Here is a 25,310-nt window from a genome sequence, read left to right as displayed (position 1 = left end):
CCTCCGGCAGCTCTTTCAGCAGCGTGGCTGAAGAAAGACGAGAAAGCGAAGGCTTTTATTACTCTGGGGCTATCAGATTCACAACTGTTGCTGGTGAGTAATGAGCCGACAGCTAATCAGATGTGGGAAAAGTTAAGAGCCGCGCATGTACAGCAAACTGCGGGAAGCAGGCTGTGTTTAGCACGGAAGCTATATCAGATGCATTTTACAGATGATGTGACTATGGAAGAGCATTTGGCTGAATTTCGTAGATTAAATGCAGAGCTCCAAGATCGAGGCGTTCATCATAATGACTTGCAGATGGTTTATCTCCTGTTATCTTCATTTGATCAAAAATGGGACGTGCTGGTCTCTGGTCTGGAAAGTCAACCTGACGGGAATCTAACTTTGGACTTTGTGGAACAGAAACTTCAACAAGAGTGGTATAGGAGACAAGAGAATAAGAAAATAGAATTAAAAGAGACTGAGACTATGTCTGTACAACATCAAAATCAAAGAAGCAGGGAAGAGACTAAAACATGTTATTTTTGTGGATCACGTGGGCATATACAGAGACATTGTTTAAAGAAGAGGAATTACAGAAACTTTGAAAGTCAGAGGGCAAGCGTGAACTTTGTTTCTAAGGAGAGCAATAAACTCATTAACTCTAAATGGCTTCTTGACAGTGGAGCGTCTAATTGCCTAATCACAGACTCTAGTTTATTTTTCACTTCAAAGCCGACGCAGGAGAAGCTTTATCTGGCTGACGGATCGACTCAGAACGCGACTGCGAGAGGAACGCTGAAGATGGGTAATTTGGGAATTTTAACAGATGTATTATTGATTTCTTTTTTTTTTTTTTTCAATAATTTTTATTCAGATTTTCATAAAACATACAAGACGAAATCATAAAACATTCAAAGACAAAAAACAAAATCAAAAATAGTTAAACAAAAAAAAAAGAAAAAAAAAAACAAAAATAAAAAATAAAGAGTAAAATATTGACTTCCCATTTGTCAAAGATCAAATCAGTTATAAGTCTATAATATATAACAATCCTGTCTCTTAAGTCATATTATAAAATCACTTTCCTCCAGTAGTTATCTTACTTAATCATCAAATCTCATAAACATTACTTTATTCTTTCCACAAAAAGTCAAAGAGAGGTTTCAATTCTTTAAGAAATATATCTATCAATTTTTTTTTCCAGATAAGCATATCGATTAATCCATCTCATTACTAATTATGATAATCTTATTGTCATAACCATAGTCAAAATAAACATTTCAATTAATCCATCACATCAGAATCTGTTAGGTTCAGTAATTTCAGTAGCCATTGTTCTATTATCCCTATTAGTTCCATTTTCCATCTTCCATCTTCAGTAGTCTTGTTAAGTCCAGTAATTTCAGTATCCAATCTTCCATTATCAGTATTCCATAATAATCTTGCTGTCAAAGCCATAGTCATATAGTAAGAGTCTGATGGGAATTACCTCTATCCCAAATATTTTCTTGCCATCCATTCTGAATAGGTTGCTGAAATACTGCTGTAAAATCATATCTCTGTTCTTTTTTTCAAAATACACTGGGTCATCTCTTGAAAGTTTTTCCATTGTCACATGGCTGCAGTTAATTCCATAGATTTTCTCTATATTGGGCTCCATCACATCATTCCAGTCCAGAAGATTATCCATGCCATTGATAACTTTATCTCTAGAATCTTCATTAATTTCTTCAGAGATAACATTGAGTTCCAAACAATAGATTTTATTTCTAAAGTCCATAGACTCCAAATCTTTTTCCTGTTCCACGTTTGTTCCAATCTCCGGGGTCTCCTCTCTCACAGGGACCCCTGTTCCAGTCTCCAGGGTCTCCTCTCTCACAGGGACCCCTGTTCCAGTCTCCAGGGTCTCCTCTCTCACAAGGACCCCTATGTCTTTAATCTCCTGTGTCTCCAAACAATAGATTTTATTTCTAAAGTCCATAGACTCCAAATCTTTTTCCTGTTCCACGTTTGTTCCAATCTCCGGGGTCTCCTCTCTCACAGGGACCCCTTCCAGGGTCACCTCTCTCACAGGGACCCCTATATCTTTAATCTCCTGCGTCATTTTACTCAATTCAATTTTCAGCTCCTTACAACCCTGTCGCAGGTTTTGTTTCGTTATCTCAATCTCATCCATTATTTTCTGAAACATAGTTATTTCCAGATTCTCAGCCACTTTCTTAATTGCCATTTTAAAAGAAAAATATAGGAAAACCACTTCTTATTTCAGCAACAATTGGGTTAATACTCCAAACTTGGTGACATCACAGTATAAACAGAGCAAACAGCCTTATCTCTCCATGCTTAAGTAAACAAAATGCAGTTCCCAGGATCGAAACAATTAATGGCGGTCGTCAGGAAACAGATTCGTCAAAATAAAATAGACCAAAAAGAGAGTAGTCTCAGACAATATAATATTCTTCAAAATAAAAATCTGGAATAGAAATCCCTCTTCTGTGTATATCTTTAGAATGCAAATCCAGGACAGCTTTTTGCAACAAAAACAGAGATAAGCTATTAATTAGTGAGTAGCAGAGAGAAGTTATGGCTCCCCAGTGAGATGTCAAAAACCGATCAATCTGGCAAATCTCTTTTAAACAGCAACAATTTAAGTCAAGTAAAAGAAAAATATAGAAAGAAGGGTGCTTGCCTGTTAGTGCGTTCTCTCTTAGAAGATAAGATGAACGTTCGCTTTATCAGATAGAGCTTGTTGTTGAAAATCCGTCCCACCTTCGTCGGCTGGACCTCGTCCCATAAATTAATGAGATCTGGTCGTCCCAACAAAAATAGGCTTTGAGGTTAATCTCTTCGTTTCTCCCTACCCGGGAGAAGTTTAATCAGTCAAAAAAAAAAAAAATCTGACTGATATATCTGAATAAGCTTCTTTTGAGGCAGGAGCCCGTCTCAAAAGCAGGCACAGGCTAAGTCACCCTTCCCGGAAGTCCGTATTATTGATTTCTGATTTAAAATATAACATTCTATCAGTGAGAAAATTGGCTCAAATAGGTTGTAAAGTTACATTTGAAGGGGATAGATGTTTTGTAAGAAAAGATGGTGAAATATGCATGCAAGGGAAATTACAGAACAAAATGTTTATGGTTGAGTGCAAGCTTGATAAACACATGTGTGCTTGGATAGCAGTAAATAAAGAGAAACATGATAATTGTATCCATGAATGGCACAGAAAACTGGCACACACCCATTTCCAAAAGATACAAAACACCCCAAAATATAGTCAAGATTTGACATTGAAACACTGTGAGCATGTGGATGAGTGTGAGGTATGTTATAAAACAAAAATGACTGTGAATCCAGTAAATAAGAGCTGTGAAAGCACGACTACAGAACCCTATCAGCTCATACATGTGGATTTAGCTGGACCTTTTCAGTGCTCAAAAGGTGGAGCAAGGTTTTATTTAGTGATTGTGGATGATTTTTCCAGATTTACACGTGTTCTTATTGAAAAAGAAAAGTGATGCAGAAGAGAAATTAAAGGCATTCATACAGAGAACAGAAACACAACATGGGGTTGTTATCAAAAATATCAGATCAGATAGAGGTGGTGAATTTACCAGTAATTCATTTCAAACATATTTGGAAAAGAAGGGGATAATTCAAAGTCTAACTGCTCCCTTCAGCCCATCCTCCAACGGAACGGCAGAGAGGAGGAACCGGTCATTGCAGGATTCAATGAGAGCAATGCTTGCAGATGCTGATTTGAATAACTCTTATTGGGGTGAATGTATTGTGTACACTGTTTATATTCAGAATCGCCTAATGCACAGAACAATAGGCATGTCTCCCTATGAGAAACTGACTGGAAGAAAACCCAGGGTGAAACACATAGAACGTTTTGGGGCAAAATGCTGGGTACATGTAGCAAAACAGTCAAGAGAGCAGGCAGGACGCATTTTGGGATTTCAGAATTCATATTACAGAGTTTGGTTGCCTGAGAAACAACAAGTAGTGTTAAGCAGAAACATAAAAGTGATAGATAAACCTTGGAGAGACAGTCAAACAGTGATCTTAGAAAGTGAAAGCAAACAGGAAGCTGCTGATGTACCTTTCGGGCAGCAAATTCCATTAAAAACTGCATTAAAAGATTTGATCCATGGCAAACGTACAGTTAAAAGACTGAGAAGTGAAGACATGACAACACATGATACAGAAATGCCTAGTACTAGTGGTGCTGGTCCGAATAAAATTGAGAGTGAAGAAGAAATGGAAATAGATAATGTCAGGAAATCAGAGAGAAAAACGAAAGGTCAACCTCCTCAGAGATTTGCATTTAATGTTACACAACAGAATAATGAAACAGATGAAATTCCAGTAGAATGGGAAAAAGAGGGACCAATAGATAAAGAAACAATGGATCTAATGTGGAAGTTTTGTATTGAGGAATGAAATGTAAATGTATTGTCAAATAAAAGTGAACAAACATAAATCTGTGAAACTTGTGTAAATAAAGAATAAAGAGAAACTGAACTGAACTGAAACTGTAAATAGAAACTGTAAGAACACAAACCATGTACTGATATGTATTTGTAATGAAAAGTTAATGTTGTAGAAATGTAATAATTGTAACATGAAGTTTTGTAGTCTGTAAGTCTCAGGTGGGGGCTGTTGGTCAGTGACGCAGGTTGTGAGACTCACAGACAAGGTTTTTAGCAGAGAGAGAGAAACCTGAAGCAGAAGGGTTAAGCTGTGAGAACAGAGTTCCAGACAATCAAGGTCAGTGTGGCTGGCTGAGAGTGTGATAAGGTGGGAACTGGCAGGAACTCAGAGTGGGGGAAGAAATGTCAATGGAGAGAGATGTGTCTAATGTCTTTGCCTAGTAAAGACTCTTACATGAAACTTGCCTGGCCTGTCTTATTCCTGTTCTAAACGGCTTTTGGATTCAAACCACGTCTGACCTACGCACGCACTCGCCAACAGTGCACCCCCACTCAAGACAGTCCAATTAGGTTTCCGAGCTTCATGTTTTTGTTTTGCATTGAGATTGTGTCTACGCAGTACTTGATATCAATTATTTGCAACTGCAAACACACTACCCTTTATAGCTGCCGATTCAGGATTCATAAACTCATGTTTTAATCTTGTAATGATGTGAATATTCATTGAAAAGATAGCTGTACAGTAGGGCCCCGCTTTACAGCGCTTCGCTTTACAGCGCTTCCGTAATGCAGCGGCTTTCAATTAGGGAAAGTCCCCGCATTAAGGCGCTTGTTCTGTTTTTACGGCGGTTTTTTTTCTGTCCCGCGCCATTTTGACGTCATTTTCACGCAACATGTCCCATTATCGTCAATGGGTTTTGCTTTATGGCGATTTCCGCTTTACAGCAGGGGTCCGGAACAGAGCCTGCTGTATGAGCGGGGCCCTACTGTATAGACATTTGCTCGCTGACAAGAGAGTAGCACTGTTTTATGACATCATACTAACAGAGTATTTTAGTCTGGTTTGTTTTAGAACATAAAACATTCCCAAATACTTGATTATACTATTAGTAATACATCCACATGTTGTAGAAGTATAGGAACAGACAATGATGTAATCTTTGGGCACTGATTTTAGCAACCTACCTGAGCTGAATTTTTGTCTACATAAATATGGACAACTCCTCCATGCTTGTTACACTCCTCAATCACATCATCTTTTATTTCTGTATCCCAGCCAGCTTCTTCTTCACTGAAGAGTAAGAAACCACAAGAAATGCATCAATCCTTGTATTTATACTGAAACAGAGAAACAAAGCTGAAAAGATCCCCAAATTAACTTACGTTTGAGGATTAAACATATTGGAGAGCTGGAAGCACTGTGTTGCAAGTGGTTGCACAGAAGCAGCTGCAGCCAACACTGAAGAGGAAAATGTAGTGTAAGTTTTTTCCTTGTTTTAAGAAATACAAAATTCAATTTATAATTAAAACTTTAAAAATATCAGTTAGATCAAATTTGTACTGAAAATGTATCATAATCCACAGTTACAAACTAGAAAACAAAGGTTTACAAAAGGATTTGGTTCTGTTGCAGAATACAGTTCCTAATAAGCGTCTTTCCAATTCTAAATCAGTAAAACTGGAGTTGTAGCTGTGAACATGAATTCTCCAAAACAATGTACAAAACTGATTTTTCAACTGATTCAGCTCTTCTGCTTGAGCTCCTTGGTTTTTACCCTTCCAAAGCTAATTTCAAAGCTTTTTTACATGGGTGTTTATTTAAGGGTAGTAATCTGAAAATAAAATGGAGGTTTCTCAGCAATTCAATTTGTTAAGTCATGTGCCAACAGGTATATGACCAAGAAATATTAAGTAATTTGAATAGCCAACAGAAACCCCACTTTGAGGACAAGATACTGTGTGAAACGCATATATTCCTCTCCACTAGAGAAGTAAATAATATGCCCTTTTGGGGACCAAGGTAACACCTGCCTCCTTTAAGAAGGGAGATTGTCATATGTTTATTTCTTCCTTCATCTAGGCTAGAAGAAATGGAAATTTTCTGTTGTCTCAAGATAGGGAAAGAAACAGCAGGAGAAATGAATGTTGTTCCTTTTAAACTGTTAGAGGCTGTCAAAGGCTTCTGCCAGTTTCTCTCACTAGAGGGTAAGGAGTACTTGTCCTTGCTCACAGATATTTAAAATCAGTCTCACCTTCACTCTGCTGTGAAAGTCTTGTCTGCAAATCTAAAGAAAAATATTATAGAAAACATTTAAATATCCTCATCTTTGGAATATGGACTCATACACACATCTCTTAAAAACAGCACACGACAAAATATCAACTATTCCTCTGTGAATACTGTTCATGTATGGTGGATAAGCTAGCAGACAGAAAGCAATTAAGGCAAAGAGGCCATTTGAATATTACACAAGCAATTCAAGAATGGTTATGTGAAATGTGCCCTGTACATGTTTGAATTATGCATCATACATTAGACAATTTGAGCTATCAAGGCTGGAAGGCACAAAGCACAGAAGAGCAAGATAGGGACAAGTGGGAGCAGTTTTAAGGCTGTATATGCAACTGCTGCATAAAAGCAGTTGAATTGGTGCCAAGGTAACTTTGTCTTGACAGTCACATAGCTACCATCCACAACCAAGTGATGAGTAACAATATGCTGTAGAATTTAATGCAATATGCTGTCACTATGAAAGCTCAGGGTGCAATTCACTAATTAGTCAATACTTAAAAGCATTAATAGCTAACAGTGAAGTGACTTCTCTGTTGTGTTTGCCAGTGATTCAACAGAGAATAGTGCTGTGAGAGTGTATCTCAGCCCCATGGTCCTTCATTATTATTTTATTATGATGATGATTTGATTTATATCCCGCCCTTCCTCCCAGCAGCAGCCCAGTCCTTGTGCTATTGTGTGCTGCAGAGCATGACTTTGTTGCCAATGCTATTCAGTATCTATATGAAGCCTAAGGAAAAGTCATGAGGAGTTTGGGGGCAAAGTGTCATCAGTACATTGATGACATACAGCTCTGTTTTCTCCTAACATCTGAGTCAGGAGAGGCTGAACATGATCTAGACCATTGTCTGTAACAGTAGTTGACTGGATAAGGGACAATAAACTGAGCTTGACCCCTGGGAAGATGCAGGTGGATGGTTCCAGTGTCCAGGAGATTGACCAGCTGCCTGTTCTGGATATGGCTGCACTCCCTTTTGAAAAAAAACAGGTTTGTCATTTGGGGCTGCTCCTGAATCCAGGCAGCCTCATGACTAGGGAGTACTTTTTACAAGCTATGGCTGGTATGTGAACTACAGCTGTTCTTGATAGCCTGGCCACAATGATTCATGCATTGGTAACCTAGATACTCAATTATTGCGAAGTGCTATATGTGGGGCTACCCTTGAGCCTGGTCTAGACGCTCCAGCTGGTGCACGTTGTGATAGACTGTTGATGGGGACAGACTACTGCCAAGAGGGAAAAGGCCATAGCTTAGGGAAGAGCACCTTTTGCATGCAGAAGGTCGAGGTTCAATCCCTGGCATCTCCAGGTAGGGCTGGGATAGAACCCTGTCTGAAACCCTGGAGTCACTGCCAGTCAGTGTAGACAATACTGATCTAGATGGACCAGTGTGTCTGACTCTGTATAAAGCAGCTTCCTGTGTTCCTAACACAACTCTGATCATTAAAAGCTTGCACTGGCTGCCCATGTTAACGGAGCAAGTTCAAGGTTGTTGTATTAATTTACAAGACCCTTAACAACTTGGGTCCAGGATAGCTTATGGACTGCCCGATTCCTTGCATTTCTGCCCTATCACTGAGATCTTCAGGAAAGAGTTTCTGTCAGTGGTCCATCATGGCTTCTATCCACCAGGAGTTGCACATTCAGTATTGTAGGCCTGATTCTGTACAACTCCTTCACAGTTGAGATTAGACAGGCCCCCTTCCCTGTTGAACTTCAGGTGCTTGACAAAGACCTTTCTATATCAGCAGGCATATTAAGCAAGTTTTCTGTTTTTATAATTTTAATTGATTTTATCTACTGATGTCTTTTTAATAATCTGATTGTACACTGCCTAGAAATTTCAGTGATTAAGTGTTATATAAGTAATTGAAATAAAATAAAAATAAAATGATATAGGAAATTGCAGAAGTGAACAAATCAGCAAACATATCACAATCAATTAGGTGAGTAAGTAGTTATCTTCCTCTACACTAACTTCCCCAGTATTTAGAAAAAAGATTTTACCTGCTACAGCACTAAATGCTAATGATCCACTCATCTGGAGAGCTTGCTGTGCAGCTGGAGGAATTTGCAAGCCAGTACCTGAAATAGAAAGTCATTAGTCTATTTTGTGCTGGGTGCTCTATAATCAACCAAAACAGTGAACTTTGCTTTAGACTGAAATAATTTGGTATATAGTGTACTGCAACACTAAAAAATATTAAAATTGCTTTTTACAAATATATTTACCTTCAGCAAGCCTTGCCATCAACTGAAGACGGCCAGTTGTTCCCAAGTCAATTCCAGTCCTTTCCAGTTCATCACTATCCAAAAATGAACTTGCACTGGATGCATCTGTACGTTCAGTTACATGACCTACTTTCATTGGCCTGCCAGCTAACTCAAATCCATTTAGTTGTTCCAAGGCCTTTTTAGCACACTCAGAGTCTGAAAACTGTATACAAATTAATATATGGTCATTTAAGATACAGTTGATTGTTAGCAGATGCTTCTATTTCAGCATTTAAATGACCTACTTCCTATTAAGGTTCAGTCATAAAAATAGTACCAAAGTCCTTTAAATAATTGCTCTAGTATGACAGAAGCTAGGACATATTTGCTATAAACCCACAGACATTTACATGAGATATACGCTAGCTCAGATTGTAAGAGCACATGCTTTTCAAGTACTAGATGCGCTTCCTGGCATCTCCAGTTAAAAAATGGGTTCCAAGTAGCAGACAACTCTAATCATTATCAGTTAGCGTACACAATACTAGGCTAGATGGACAAATGGTCTGACCTGTTATAAGGAAGCCTGTTATGTTCTTCCATGTACCTTCTGAGCATTTCACAGATTTAGCATACCAGCTATATGGATATTGGATATTTCTTTACAAGCTGGGAAATTATGCAAAGCAATCTGAACATTCAAGAAAGTACTACTAACTACTGAAAATGGAAATGGACTGCCTTCAAGTTGATCCCGACTTATGGCTACCCTATGAATAGGGTTTTCATGGTAAGTGGTATTCAGAGGGGGTTTACCATTGCCTCTCTCTGAGGCTAGTCCTCCCCAGCTGGCTAGGGCCTGCTCAGCTTGCCACAGCTGCACAAGCCAGCCCCTTCCTTGTCCGCAACTGCCAGCTGGGGGGCAACTGGGCTCCTTGGGACTATGCAGCTTGCCCACAGGTGCACAGGTGGCAGGGCACGTAACCCCTGAGCCACTCACTGTGGGGGTGATCTTTAGCTGGCCCTTGACACCCAGGAGACACAAGCAGGGATTTGAACTCACAGACTCTGGACTCCCAGCCAGGCTCTCCTCCCCACTGTGCTATACCATACTACTAGGAGATTCAAAATAGGTATTGTAGCATACTTGCACCTGGTTGTAGACTTTGCCAACTCAACGTTTGTATTTGCTAATTTTATATACCTTAAGAAGTGACATACTCCTGTTTGTGGACAATATTGCCTTCATTTTTTCATTTTCAATTTGCCTTTATCAACATAGCAATATACTCTACTGAATGTCATTATTCGCCAGTGAAACAGCCATCCTAATTTAGCACACTTCAAACTGAAGGCCGGTTCAGCAGCAGCGGTTGCTCATGTTTAATAAAAACTGGAATTGTTCTATCGTTACTGTAAACCACCCAGAGAGCTTCGGCTATGGGGCGGTATACAAATACAACAAACAAATAAATAATAAATCATTGTGAACATGACCAAAACTTGGCACTATCAAATTAAAGTTTCTCTTACTTTAAGTACTTCAACTTTCAGAATTATTCATGTTTACACCTTTTAAATTTTTTAAAATGTCTTACAGGGCATATTTTATGTATCTTATGATACTACAAGATGTGTGGCACATACTGTAACTGTACACTTGTAAACAAAAGCTAAGTTAAGATCACATCAAGTATAAAAAGAAAAAATGGAGCTCTTAAGATAGAACGATAGAAACATTTTCCATTGATCTCAATTAAGTTTGTGATCAAGGAAACATGTTTAAAGTCAAGGTCCTAGCAACTACCTGTGACAAATTCTCAGAAGGTAACTCCTATTTCTTTTTTTAAAAAATGCTCTTTAGTCCCACATTTCAGCATATTTCAAAGGAAGTCTCACTGAAATAATTACTTTCATGGATATGACTATGTGGTTGAAAACTTTTAATTAGTCTCTGTACATTACAGATGAGTAACCAAGTGTGTGATTTGTTAATCATTTCCCAGACCCTATATGCCTCATTAAATATTCACTTACAGTAATAAATCCATATCCTTTAGAACGTCCAGTTTCACTGTCCATCATCAGTTGAATGCTTTCAATCTGAAAAGGATCGTGAATACCAATTAGCATATAAAAGCCCCTTTATACAAATCTTATTTTTAAAATGGGATGCAAGACAAAAAAAAACTAAGTTTGTCTAGAACTATGATTCAAATTGGAGAATACTCCCTGAGTGTTATACTAACTCCCCTGAATGTCTGAAATTCTCAGGCCTCAAAGAAAAATGTGTATGTCAAAAACATGATATAGAGTCTGTTCTCACATAATACTAAATCATGTTTTGGTGCTATGCTTAAGTGCTCTCTTCCCAGACACTCTGCTCACTCACTTGCTGGATGAAGCAAACCATCACTTGCACTTACAACCAAACCATCAAATTATGGTTTGTGTCAGGACTGTAAAACATAGAACAGGAGGGAAAAGGGTGTGTGTGCAAGCACAAGACTTGTTCCCATAGTGCCAAACCATGGTTTGATGTAACAGGATAGTTCAGTTAGCCAGAAGGAAGCTCCATTTGCACAATCTGCAATGGTTACCAGGCTAGATAATTTAGCATATGCCACTGTAGAAGTACAAGCTATTCATTCGAGTCTGATCTTGACAATTGTATTTATATTTATTTTTATTTGAACTAACATTTCTTAGTCAGAACATATAAATCACCCTGTAAAAACCTTCAGGAATTCTTCACTCTGCTGCTACTACTGGATGCAGCTGTCTCCAACCAACTAGAAAACTTACCCGTCCAAATGGCTCAAAGATTCCACGAAGCATATCTTCAGTTATGTTGAAGTGTAATGACCCCACGTAGAGTCTCATGGGGCCTGCACTTCCCTTTTGTAAATTATTAGCCATTGCAGCTGCTCTGTTTTTCTCTGCCTGAAAAATTAACCCAATTAGAAAGAGAACACATTACTAAACAGAATTTCAGTTCGTTGTCCAACTTTTTAACTTAGGAATGCTTAAGACTGTAAGCAATTTTATATACACACACACACACACACACACACACACACACACGCTAAATAGGGCAAGTTCTTACATTCAAGAACTTTATTCTTACATTAAGCAAACAGTAATTAAAATATGCATTTTAGCAGAAGCACACCAACTCATTGTATGTTGACTGTTCTATTTGTCCACTCAAAAATACTGTCCTACAAAGGGCCTTCTATTCATTCACAATTAGGAATTTGGCACAACAATTGAAGATGACAGCAAACAAGTTTCAATTAACCATTTCCCATCTTAAAAATCCAATTGTCTAGTAAGGCAGAAGAGAATTCCACCTTTAGCACTTCCCAAGCTTTCTGCATAGCAAAAGTAACTAGGCACAGGCAGGAGTAAGAAATATAATTATAATACTAAAGTAGATGGCATTTAAAGTTTGCATTCAGACATGGTAGTTGACTTTTATTACATTTTTTACCTGCCATCTCTGTTTCTTACCTGTTTTCAATTATAGTTTTTACTGTTTTAACTACTGATTATTTTGAACATAGGTATGGAAAGCACAGATAAAAATGTTTCCAACGGACAAATGTTTATAACTAAATACCATGGCCAATATCTAAAACAGCCATGAAACCAGCGCCATGAACCCAATACTGTTTTTCCCTTTAACTGTAGCCCCCTAGAGTCTGCTTGTCAAAGTGCTCTTGAAATTTTCCTCAGCTTCAAAAGTAGTTTGAGATATGGTGCAGGATATCAGGCCAAACAATAAAAGTCAAAAACATTACTGTAGGCACGTTCAAGTTCCTTGTATGAGCCTAACTATCTCTTTGGCTGTATTCTAAGCTGGGATTACGATCTATTAATGTCTAAATGACAAGAGCACATGAAGTAAGGTTTAGTGATCCTCTCAGAGGCAGAATAGAAAGTTCCAACTTACTTGAGATGCTTGTACAATAATTGGTACCCCCAACACTCGCTGTCCCGTTAATCCAATTGCCAAAGGTACTGAACTAACGTCAACAAATTCCACATAAGCAATTCCCTTTGAACGTCTGGAGTTTCTGTCAGAAATCATGCGTACATCACGGACCTAGAAACATGAAAACAGTTAAAACTTTGTTTTATCTATGTGAACACTTTACCAGGCCTTTTTGCATAGATACATGCAATTAGTACACACTTCATTTTCCTGGCTCTTAAAGCATATCCATGTAAGGAACTGTGTAAAGACCAGCACGTGCCAGACATCTATTTTGCAATATACAGTGGCAAGAAAAAGTTTGTGAACCCTAACGATAATTATAGAAATTACATAGTTTTACCAATATCCTCCTGATGGCGTGTTATCTGAGGAAAACCAGTCCTTTTCTAAATATCTAGTAGGGTTTATCTTAACCAATTTCATCTCTTGTGGGGGGGGGGGAGAAAGGTATAAATTAGGCATACAATGAGTACGTAAGAGTCAGGGTAGGTGCAAAAGTAAGTGAACCCCTGGTTGCATCAGCTCAATGAAAGGGAATAATTAGAATTAGGTGCTTAACTAAATAGGTACCTCTGCAGGAGTGAGTTTGGGAGGCCCCACCCTATAAAAGGATCAGAAACTTTGTGAGTTTGGTCTTTACTATATGGTTGTGTGGAAATATGTCATGCCATCATCAAAAGACATCTCTGAGGACTTCAGAAAAGCAGTTATTGCTGCTTGTCAGTCTAGAAAGGGTTACAAAACCATTTCTAAGGATTTGGGGCTCCACCAATTCACTGTCAGTCTACAAATGGAGAAGCTTTCACCACAGTCACTCTACCCAGGAGCAGATGTCCTACCAAAATCTTTCTATGAACAAAATGGTGCATCACCCAGGAAGTCACACAGAACCTCAGAGTAACATCCAAGGATCTGTAGGCCACTCTCACCTTGGCTAATCTGAGTGTTCATTACTCAACAATAAGAAAAAGACTGAACAAGAATTGTGTTCATGGGAGGATATCCAGGAGGAAACTACTACTCTCTAAAAAGAATATTGCTCCCGTCTGAAGTTCACTAAAGATTACATAGATGATCCCCAAGACTTCTGGAACAATGTTCTCTGGACAGATGAGTCAAAGGTAGAACTTTCTGGCCTCAATGAGGAACGTTATGTTTGGCAAAAAACAAACATTGAGTTTGAAGAGAAGAACGTCATCCCAACAGTCAAGCATGGTGATGGGAATGTGATGGTTTGGGCCTGATTTGTTGCGTCAGGACCTGGACGGCTTGCCATGAATTCTCCAGTGTACCAGATGATTCTAGAGGGGAATGTTAGGCCATCCATCCGACAGCTGAAGCTGAACCAAAAGTGGGTCATGAAACACAACAATGATCCTAAACATACAAGCAGATCTACCAAAGAATGGCTGCAGAAGAAGAAATTCTGTGTTTTAGAGTAGCCTAGTCAAAGTCTAGACCTAAACCCCAATGAAATGTTGTGGCAGGACCTGAGGAGAGCTGCTCATACAAGAAACCCTCAAATGTCACTGAGTTGGAGCAGTTCTGTAAGGGGAAATGCGCCAAAATTCCTCAAAACCAATGACAGACTGACCAACAGTTACAGGAAATGCTCAAGGGGATGCCACCGGGTACTGAATCTAAAGATTCACATACTTTTCACACAAGGATACTGACTACTGAATCAGCTGTGGATACATAAATATTGAAAACACATCATGTTTGTGTGTCATTTGTTAAATCAGGTTAGCTATTGTTCTATATCTAGATTATGGGGTTCGATTAAGATCTATTAACATTTTAGGTTGGAAATATGTGACAACCTAAGGGGTTCACAAACTTTTTTCACCATTGTATACACGCAGGCCTGCTTTCAACAAACCCAAGCAAAACATTGGGATCACGTATTCCCCCTGCCTCTTCCCGGAAAAGGACTTGCTGAGTTTAATGTCACTTTTAAAGAATCTTGGCTTAACATTATATTTGAACAAGAGGGTCCTGTTTAAAACAAATTCTGATCAGTTTCATAATAAGCCAACTTCAAACTACTGGTTATGAGGCTACTTTATTAAATACAATAAAATATGCTGTCAAGAGCCATGACCACACTCACAGATGACTACTCACATTTTTCCTACAGAGTGCCTTCCAATTAGGAAATATTGTTTGAAACAATCTTAATTTTGTTAAAGTCCTATTTCTCATGCCTGCAAATAAACTTATGAAAACATACAAGCAGTATCACACTTTTCAATATTCAAGGAATGGTGCTTCAGTGTCTTAACACAGCTACTCTACTCTCCCTCAAACACCTCCTGCGGTTCCTTCAAATAACTTGCCAAAATTTTCTACTAGTCATCGTTACCATGTAAATCTTATGCAAAATAGGCACATATTTCTAGACCATTTGATGTGGTAACAGCTGTGAAGTTTTCAAATTCTGCGCAACTGAAAAAGTTCAGCATTTTACACCATCAGAAAAATAAGCAATCCATGGATAGATCCTAAGGCTCCATTAATCAATTTTTGACAATTCCCTTCTTCCCCCACCCCTGTAGTGCCCTGGAAGTCTACTCCAAAGGGAAGGAGGGGGAAATTCACAAAACTGGCTTTCCCCTTACTATTAGAAGCCTCCACAGAAAGGCAGCTTAGGATCCAATTATAATTTTTGTCAACACAAAAAGTTACCTACTTTCTCATTGTTCCAACAGGTGCCAAAAGAATGAAACATGGCAATTCTATTTGTAACTTTATTTTGCCAGTGTTATTTAAATAAGTCCGTATATCCAAGTGTGGAAGTTTTCATAGGTCTGGCCTAAAATTTCAACAGCTCAGTCTTGCAAGCCATCTTGAATACACCACAGTAACGTAAACAGCAATTTGATACATAGAAAGCTAGACAAGATCTGCTCAACTTTAAAAATATTAGGAGGACATCAGAAGAAATCTCAGAGCTCTTAATTACTTACCTTTCCTACAGTAGAGAAAAACTCTTCCAAGTCTCTTGGCCTAATTCTCGCAGCAAGTTGCATACAGAACACTGTTCGAGCATCCCTCTCCTCTGGAGTAAGATTATCAATAGGTTCTCTGAAAAAAGTAGAAGTTACGATCACTAAAGTTCAATTTTAAAAAGAGATAGTTTGAACAAATTTAATTCTGATACTCATTAAGACCATTTATGTTCAACCACGGTTGGAGATATAAAATTTAAGTAGCACATGCTTCTAGTAAGGCAGACAGGTACCCCTGTTTTTCAAATGCACCAGATATCTACAGCCCCCTTTAATATGTCAATGTCTCAGAATTCATTATTTATACTGCAAAAGAATCTATTGCCATCAGAAAATGGCTATTTCCTGTGTAATGTATAACCCTACCCCAATATACTAATGTGTAAGGCAAATGAAAAAGACAAAATATGGTATGGGGAGCAGGTACTGGGGGTTAACAAAGGATGTTTTAGTGATCTTGTACCCTGATTCTAAGAATCTATGCTTAGAAATATCTGTTATTTTAATGGACATACTTCTAAGTACGTACACCTTACCTAATCACAGCATTAGAAAGGAAATGCTTTTAACCTCAACGTACTTTAATAGTTGTATATGTCTGAAATAAAAGAACGTATTCAGCCATTTTACAGGTTTATGTCTTTCCATATTCTATCCATACAAAGGCAGTAATCAGTATAGCACTGGGCAGCAATAGAAATGCAATGATGCATAGAAAAATAAGGCATACCACTGCAGGTGTGTACATGTTTATCAAGGTTAAGCAGAACAATATTTTTATACACAAAAATACATTAATCATATGCTTTACAACTAAAAGGAGCTACTACAACATGCTTCAATTTCCCTCCAAACAACATTTCCCTCTTATTCTTGCAAAATGCCCACATATCTGACACTGTAGTAAGTATGGGAGCAAGGCCTAAAACAATAGCACTCCATTCTTATGGTGGCTATGCTCAAGTTGCAAGACTGCAAATCCATGCCTGACATTTCCACCACTCTTTAATTCCATAATTACTTTCCCTATTTTCAAACCAAGTCTCCTGTATGTGAACAAGCCAGGCAGGAGATTGGTGGAAAGAACAGAAAACACAGGGGCTGAGAGCTGACAGCAGAGATGAATGAACAAGCTTAATCTCACAGCAGCCCTAAATTAGTAGTTAGGCTGAAAGGAAGCAAACTGTCTCGGCCCAAGGGGGATGCTGGTGGGGGAATGATCCTTAGGAAATCAATTAAGGCGTGAGGAAGGACTGCCCCCTTAAAGGACTAGAAGGGGGGGTTGTGGTGGCTGAGGCTAACATGACATTTGCCCACTGGCTCCACAGTTGCCAGTTAAGAAGAATCTCTGTAGGCAGCAACTCTGTCCCAATAGCTCCATAAAGCCTAATTTAGGAAGACATTCCATAGTCACTCTACTCAGATCAGGCACTTCTTTCCATCAGTAGAGGCTGTCTCCATGAACCTGGGACACATCAGTGGAAGGTGGAGAATAGCTAAAAGGAACAAAGAGCCTCTTCCTTTTTCCCTCTGTGATTTTTTTGCATTAATCTACACCTATGGCCCATTAATGTCAAATGAGTAAGTCACCTTCACAAACAGGTGTATTACACATGCCCCACTTGCTAATTAAGGACCAGCAAAAGGTCCTACTACCACTAATGAAAGAACATCCACAATATTTGAGAACAGACACAATCATACAAAATGAGTGCATTCTACTCCAATCATGCCAAATTAAAGCATTAATGTTATCCTTGGTGTGCAGGAGCAGCACTCTAAAACATGCATATTAAGAGCATGTTCTAGAAACTGCAAGTTGAGAATGGGATTTGTGCAGAAAGCAACTGCAACACCTCATGTAGTATTCAACACTGCATAACAAATTCAAATAGCAGTATTAAAATGCCTACCTCACAGGACTCTTGTCTTTTCTGAATGGACTTTTGCTCCTAGATCGTCGTCTGCTGTAGAAAAACACACACATCAAACTATGAAGGTATTGAGCACATCAATATAATTAAATGGTTACCATAAAAGAATGAATGAATGAATGAATGAATGAATAAATGAATGAATAAATAAATAAATAAAGGAGACCTTATTTTAATGCTGTGAGGCAAGCCAATCTTTCCTCTGATGGCACTGTTGAATTTTGGACCAGAACTGCATAAAAAAGAAAAAGGTATTACTAAGCAAGTTCTTTTTACCAGCAGGGACAATCTTAAAACGAAATGCTAATTGGTATTCACTTTAAAAGTATGTTTTGAATACAAGCAAAATACACACAAGGCAGAGAAGTGTAGCATGTCCAAAATGAGATATCCTTTTGACATTTTGGGACACTAGGCTGGTTCTCACATGATGTAGTGCAATACACATAAGCAGCAAGGAGCCCAAGCACAGCCTTGGGCTTCTACAGTCTCCCCTCCTTTCCCCCTCATGGTCAGGAGAACTAGTGTATCCCAGATTGGCATTATATATAAACCAGAGATGGTTATTTCACCATTACAGTGATTACTCATTCCAACACGGCAAAAAAGATGCAGAGTCTACTTCTCTAAGCTCTGTGCTAAAACAATTTTGAAAAACCTAAGCCAAGATGCATATACATGGATATTTTAAAATTAAAGCTATATGGCTATATTAAGACTTTAAATTCTTTAATATTTCTTTTTTTAAAAACTTATACTTGGATCAAAGTTACTTTCTCTCATTCAAAATACTGTTTATTCAGATTAAAATGGCAATTTCATGAGCAGCATACTAGGGACTTCTGTAACGGCCTCTGAATCGACGTTCTCTACTTCTTGAACGACTGCGTCTCCGTTCTTTACTTCTACTGCGCTTCCTCTCCCGACTTTTGCTCTTCTTCCTCTCACGATCACGACTTCGTTTGCGGTCCTTACTTCTACTCCTCTTCCTCTCATGACTACGACTTCTGCTCTTGCTCTTTTTTCTCCTGAATATGAAAGACAATACAAGTTTAGGTATCCTTTTTTTCAAACGCAGCAAGCAATAAGAGTCACTTAACATCAGACTATGGAGGAGGTAGGCAGGAAGCTTAAGAAAATCTAACCAAGTCAGTTAAGACAAATGAAGCATAAATGTAAGTTTTTATGTACGTGGTTTTGTTTTTTTTAATGTAATCAAATTAAATAATTTCTTGTAATTCTCTCTAAATTTAAAGACCATGCATTTATACAGCGGCTAAAAGCAAAAGCAATGCATTGGGTTTGTATAGACCCTCTAGGTGACAGCACACATTCATAACTATATCCTCAAACATATTGATGTCTCACTCTTTAAAACTTCTCTCACCCTCCTAGGATAAGCAGGAAAGGTTTATCAACATAAGATACAAAAATGTTTAAACTGCAGATAACTATACCTACCAAATTCCTCAGTAGAAATGTCAGCTTCATAGTTTATTCTGCACTGTTCATTTAATGATACTCTTTCCACTCTATTGCCTGCTCGTACTAAAAATGTTCCAAACGGAGAAGAAATAAGTCCCATTGGAGCCAGTGACTTAGATCCAAAGGTGCCCGTCTGCTAGCGGAAAGCCTCTTCCACTCACAGAAGGGCTGTTTCCCACCAAGCGGAAGAGCATTGCATGAGAAAAGTGACCCCAAATCCAGAGAAGTGTTTCTGTTCACATAAACTCTTTTCAAAATCTTATTACAGTCCACTAGAGTTTATGCTATAGCGTTATCTTCCTTATTCACCATACCTGCTACCTTGTGCTGCTGGACTGTGAGAAGTCTTTTACTGCCACTTGCACAAGGGTTCAAACAGCACTAATATAGTCTTCCATCTGGATCCAAGCCAATAATTTACTCCCCTATAGTTAAGATATTTTAAGGCATTTGGTGGTATCTGTTGTTTAAATTACAACAGAAATGCCAGGTATTTTTAGAAGTAACAAAAATAGGGGCCCAAAGAACTATTTAAATGATATGCCAAAAGGAAACCAATGTATTGCATTACCCAAGACATCTTTGCCCATGTTGGGGTCTCTGTACACTTAAAAGCAGGGGCAAACAATATTTGTACTATAAAGGGGCAGACTTACACCAAGAATTAAGGAGCTGGTTGCCCCGAGTACGTCTCAGAACAAGAATTTCTTTTCAGTACCAGAACTTAACTCACAATCCTTTCACACAAAAATCCATTCCTAATCCCCTCAAGCTTTCTTTTTTTTTCAGCAGCATAAATGGGGAGAGAGAGCCTGTTTGGTTTACTACTGCTAAACAACTGGAGCCAGAAACTGTTGCAGATCTATTGCAAATAAACCAGTGAGCTTTCCCTTCTGCCCATTTCTGCTTTAAAGGATTCAGAGAGAAAAAATGTTCACAACATTCTATTTGTTTATGACATATTAGAGTGGTGCATTAAGCTGTAATGCTAACAGATGTATTGAATTTATTAATAGTTGTGTAAGCTAGCTATCCTAACCCCTGACAATACCTGCCTGCAATATGCACTTTTCATTTCACAAGGCTTATTGTGACCAGATTATTCAACCTTGTGCAGCAGTAATGTTACAAGATGAAATGGGCAACTGCATCAAATTCAGGTGTTAAGCTCCAACTCAGATTCTATTCTAACAAGAGATTGAATGAATGCATAGTACCACTTGTATCAGTGATGGGTTTCTACTCTGTACATACGAGGACAAGTACTTTATGAATCAGACACCTTCAATGACCAAAAAATTAGGGAAGTCCATTTATCCTTTTCTACTCTGCGATTTGTTAATGAAAATTACAGAAGTTCATAGGATGAATAATCAACTCAAACCTAAACAGATTACCTAGCATGATATTAGGGAGACATTATGGATGATATTCCTCTTTGCAGCCAGGGATCCCATGTCAGATATCCTCAAGAAGCATCCTTATAGAAAGCAAACCTTCTCAGACTCCCAAACGACAAAAACTGTCAATACAGGAATAATCACGTGAAATCTTTCCAACATTCCCTTTCCTAAGGAAAATGTCTAGGTTTCAAAACAAATGCCTATTTAAGGAATTGTTGCAACATCTAAATTTTTATACAGCTGGAAACTACAAGCCTAGTAGCTTAAGGTTGCCTTTTAATGGTAATGTTGTTAATTCTCTAGTTTGGGGTTTTTTTAAGCTGCAAGACTCCTGCATCAGCTATGCACTGAGCATCAATGTGGTGATTAAAAAATTTACTCTGGGAACTACAAAAGTGGGGTTTAAAAGACACTCTGGGAAACAACAGAAGTCCAAAGATGGACCTACAATTAATGTTCACGTCCAATTAGATGATCAAATGTGAGCATTTGTTTTTCAATTAACATGTAAAATATAGCATATGAAATTTACCCAAGTTTAAAATTAGGATTTCCCCCCTCTTCTCCATCCCAAAATGAAATAATTTCAGTTTCTGATAATCCATCACATACAAAAGATATAATGCATGCTTGCATTTGCCATTGGGAGAATGCTGGAGTTTACTCCCATAACAAAGGACTTCATCCCAGTACTGTCCATGCCATAGGAATAATGAACTGCTATGTAAAATAAGTAGGGACCAAACTGCTTCTCTTAACCCTGTTGTACTACACTGCCAGTTAGAAGTTGCAGCCTAAGAACAGTGTTCTGAATTGTTACTGTTGTAAATGAAGTACAAGAGAGCAAATACAATTATGCAACTTCTTAAATTCAATGGTTGTTTAAAGCATTACAATGGACAAATCCTAACATAATGAAACGGAGAAGTGGACTTGTACAAATACAGTTTGCACTGTGTCCAGAAACTCCTTGTCAAAACTTTGAATAGCCCAGCGTATGAGAACTTAAATACTGACCTACTCTTTGAGAGTGGTTTCATATCTACTGGATAGCGCCCTATTGTAGGCTGCCTAATCCAACTAAATTAGCTATTCTTGATTTCCTTCTGTCCAGAAGTAAATATTGCCTTATAATGATTATCCAGAAAGTAGTGCAATATTCTTAAAATGGCATAGCTTTTATCAAATAACCATATGATCTTCATTCAATATTTGGTGAATATACAGAAAGACTTACGCTTGTAGCAAACATGCAAACTAGCACGCTTTTTATGCTGATGACAAGAAACCTATTTGTGTTGAAGGATCTGTTAGAACTTTGAGAGATAGGTATCCTATCATCAGCATAAAAAGGGCGCTTGTTCATACACAATGTTAACCATGGTTTAGCGCTACATGAGACAAGCCTGAGCAAAGCTTCAGAATTGTTAACTCCCCCCAGCAATTAAAACAAACTCTAGTTAATTAAACAAGCCAACTTCATAACCCATGGCTTGAAGCTGGCTTGTTTTAAAAACCAATTAGGGTTTGTTTTGTATCAATCTCTGGTTCCTAGCTAACAAGCCAGTCTTTATGGAGAGTAAACCAAAACACTTGAAATCTTTCTCCCAGCTGTGCAGAAAAGAGGGGAGGGGGAGAATGCCAAGTCCAGAAATTTAATCACGCTCATTTCAACTCATGCATGTAACACTAAACCATGGTTGTGTGTGAACACACCCAATGAGAAGATGTCGATAAGCAGATTATTGTTCTCCAAGCTATTAAAATATAAGTGAGCAGAGAACTATTGTGAAAAAGCTTCTTTCAGATAATGTGAATAATGAAGCACTTCAGAAAACCTTGAACAGAACAGAGGTTTACAAGCTACAGGCAAGGATATCATTCAACACAGCATATAAAGTATCACACTCATGCTATACATGACAGTTTAGTTCCAATCAGTCCTAAGGTTTAACTATGAAGAATGAAATGGAAGGAAACTATTTCTCATGTGCAGCGCACTACCAAAACTAATTATATGGAAATAAAAAGATTATAATTTCTTAAATCCATGCCAACAATTCACAATGCTCTACAGCAACACTACAAAAATTTACCAGACTACTAAGATAAAGCACTAAAGTTGGTAAAAATATATGTTGGTAAAAAGATATGATAAACACAGCAAATGTGAGAACATTCACAATAAAAACAGCAAAGGAGACTTTTCTAATAAAACTGAGTTTGGGGAAGGAATTTTTTTTAAAATCTGTGCTTTGAACATCTGACACTGCACCACTGCTGAAACTAGGAACTGATTTTCTGTCCTTTGGACGGGAGAGGTCCATGCAGGATAGAACTATAAAAGTATTTTAATCTGTATTTTTAATTTAAATTTAATATCTGTATCGTTTCCTTCTGACCTAACTGCTAACCAGCTGTTGTACATGCATAGGATGATCACCACTCTAGAGAGATTCCTTTTTTTATTGTTTCTGCAGGAGTGAGTGAGTGAGACACAAGTTTTCTATTGATCACCCCTTATGTATTCCATTTTTGTAAGCAGTATTGTGTATATGCAATAAAATGGGTTTTGTTGATAAACTTGAATTGGAAAATTAGGATAATATGCATGGGGTGATTTTCCATTTGTTTGGAAAATCTTCCAATGCCCTAATTTAGCAAGTTTATTTTACTTGTATCTAGCAAACAAAACTAAAAACTTTGAAACTGCCAAGCATACTTAATATTGTATTTTCAACTAGCATTTATTAATTGTTACTAATTAATTTATGAAACGGAAAATTTTCCCATAGAAAAATAAAACCACTGGAAAGTTTCCTACCCTACACCACTGTACATATTTTATATAGAAAAGCATTTATAAACCATTTAATATTTTAAGATCTCTTAAGCAATGTATGTGCTATCTCCATGTTACAGGTGGAATCCAACTAGTGTTGCTCTGCTCATGGAAGGCATCCAGCTGCAGAATGGGGAAGGAAGCAGCTTTTGCCAATTATTCTTCCTCTTGAAGGTCCAGCCCCTTCATTTACTCTGCTGGGTCTCTCAAGGGGGGTGGGGAGAGAAGAAACTGAAAACTGGAAAATATCTGGACAGGGATAACCTGGCTTCAGTTGTCCATGCTCTGGTAACCTCCAAATTAGATTACTGCAATGCATTCTACGTGGGGCTGGCTTTGAAGACGGTTCGGAAGCTGCAGCTTGTGCAAAATGCAGTGGCCAGATTGGTAACAGAGACCAGACGGTTTGAACATATAAAACCAATTCTGGCCCGCTTGCATTGGCTGCCTGTATGTTTCCGAGCTCAATTCAAGTTGCTGGTTTTAACCTATAAAGCCTTACATGGCTCAGGACCGCAATACCAGATGGAACGCCTCTCCCAACATGAGCCCACCCGTACACTACGCTCAACATCCAAGGTCCTCCTATGGGTGCCTACTCCAAGGGAAGCTCAGGGGCTGGCAACAAAGGAGAGGGCCTTCTCAGTGGTGGCCCCCAAAGTATGGAATGATCTTGATGACGAGGTGCACCTGGCGCCAACACTTTTATCTTTTCGGCACCAGGTCAAGACTTTCCTCTTCTCCCAGGCATTTTAGCATGTGTTTTTAAATTGCTTTTTAAAAATGTGTTTTTAAATTTGTATATTTGTTTTTAATGTTTTTAACTGTTGTAAAAAGCCCAGAGAGCTTCAGCTATGGGGCAGTATACAAACTGAATCAATCAATCAATTTGCCTCCCTCCCCATTCCATTGAAGGATATCTTCCATCAGTGAAGTGACACCAACTGGATTACACTTTATGTTGCCATTAAAGCAAATAATGCATTTTCCCCATGAAAATACATGCAGTCATCATAATTATAAACACTTGTGCATTTGCTACTATTCTGCTTTGCCTGGAGTTAAAAATGGAACACACCTGCAAGAAACTGTGAGTACTGGTATCAACAGGCAAAGAACAGGGCTGGAAAAGTTTCTGAGGCAAATCATTACCTCAATTAGACATATGGCTAACTATTGTCCAAAACATTATAGTCATCAGAAGATAGAAAGTTATGGTATAGAATAGGCCAGAACTGTTGGATCCATAAATCGTTTTCTCCATAGGCAAAATGTGATTGTGTTTTATCATGCATGTTAAATATGTTTTATACCATCTATTCTTCATTTTTGCATGATGCTTCCACTAATTATTTCATTATACTGTGGATCACTTTCAGTCATTTTGAGCCTTTCCCCCCCTAATTAAACAAAAAGTCAGAATGTTAAAGCCCTGAACATGGTACAAAGTCTATCTTTCAAGGCATCCAGACAGGGGGAAAACTTGCATGATATTGTTCACATCCACGTAACTGAGGCAATAGTTAACCCAAGGATGGGGAGCCTCTTGTCCTCCTGTCATGGCTAATTGCCAGGGATGATGAGAGCTGTAGTCAAGCAACATCTGTAGGGCCACAGGTTTCCCATCCCAGATTTAGCCCACAATCAGTGAGGCTAATACTACATATAAAATAACTTTAGCACTTTTTTCCTGTTCACCCAATGGTCAAC

At 38.2% G+C, this 25,310-nt stretch overlaps 1 protein-coding gene across 3 annotated transcripts in view; it reads right to left on the bottom strand.

Annotated features, from left to right (window-relative positions):
- The window catches only part of RBM39 (RNA binding motif protein 39), a 47,011-nt gene that overhangs the window by 9,042 nt on the left and 12,659 nt on the right, over positions 1 to 25,310 (bottom strand). The window contains exons 4-15 of one of the 3 annotated variants that reach the window (XM_061631740.1): positions 18,704 to 18,898; positions 18,037 to 18,102; positions 17,850 to 17,900; positions 15,895 to 16,012; positions 12,881 to 13,033; positions 11,731 to 11,868; positions 10,963 to 11,028; positions 8,944 to 9,148; positions 8,719 to 8,796; positions 6,671 to 6,703; positions 5,802 to 5,877; positions 5,604 to 5,709 (exon numbers count right to left, since the gene is read on the bottom strand). In XM_061631740.1, the coding sequence (XP_061487724.1) occupies positions 5,604 to 5,709; positions 5,802 to 5,877; positions 6,671 to 6,703; positions 8,719 to 8,796; positions 8,944 to 9,148; positions 10,963 to 11,028; positions 11,731 to 11,868; positions 12,881 to 13,033; positions 15,895 to 16,012; positions 17,850 to 17,900; positions 18,037 to 18,102; positions 18,704 to 18,898 (1,285 nt within the window). Of the gene's footprint in view, positions 1 to 5,603; positions 5,710 to 5,801; positions 5,878 to 6,670; positions 6,704 to 8,718; positions 8,797 to 8,943; positions 9,149 to 10,962; positions 11,029 to 11,730; positions 11,869 to 12,880; positions 13,034 to 15,894; positions 16,013 to 16,472; positions 16,524 to 17,849; positions 17,904 to 18,036; positions 18,103 to 18,703; positions 18,899 to 25,310 lie in introns of those variants that run through there. The other 2 variants (XM_061631739.1, XM_061631742.1) reach the window with 2 other exon arrangements.

The sequence above is a fragment of the Rhineura floridana genome, chromosome 6, assembly GCF_030035675.1.
Source record: "Rhineura floridana isolate rRhiFlo1 chromosome 6, rRhiFlo1.hap2, whole genome shotgun sequence".
NCBI classification, from domain to species: Eukaryota; Metazoa; Chordata; class Lepidosauria; order Squamata; family Rhineuridae; genus Rhineura; species Rhineura floridana.
The sequence above is the reverse complement of the archived record's forward strand: the minus strand, read 5'-3'. Positions and strand labels throughout refer to the sequence as shown.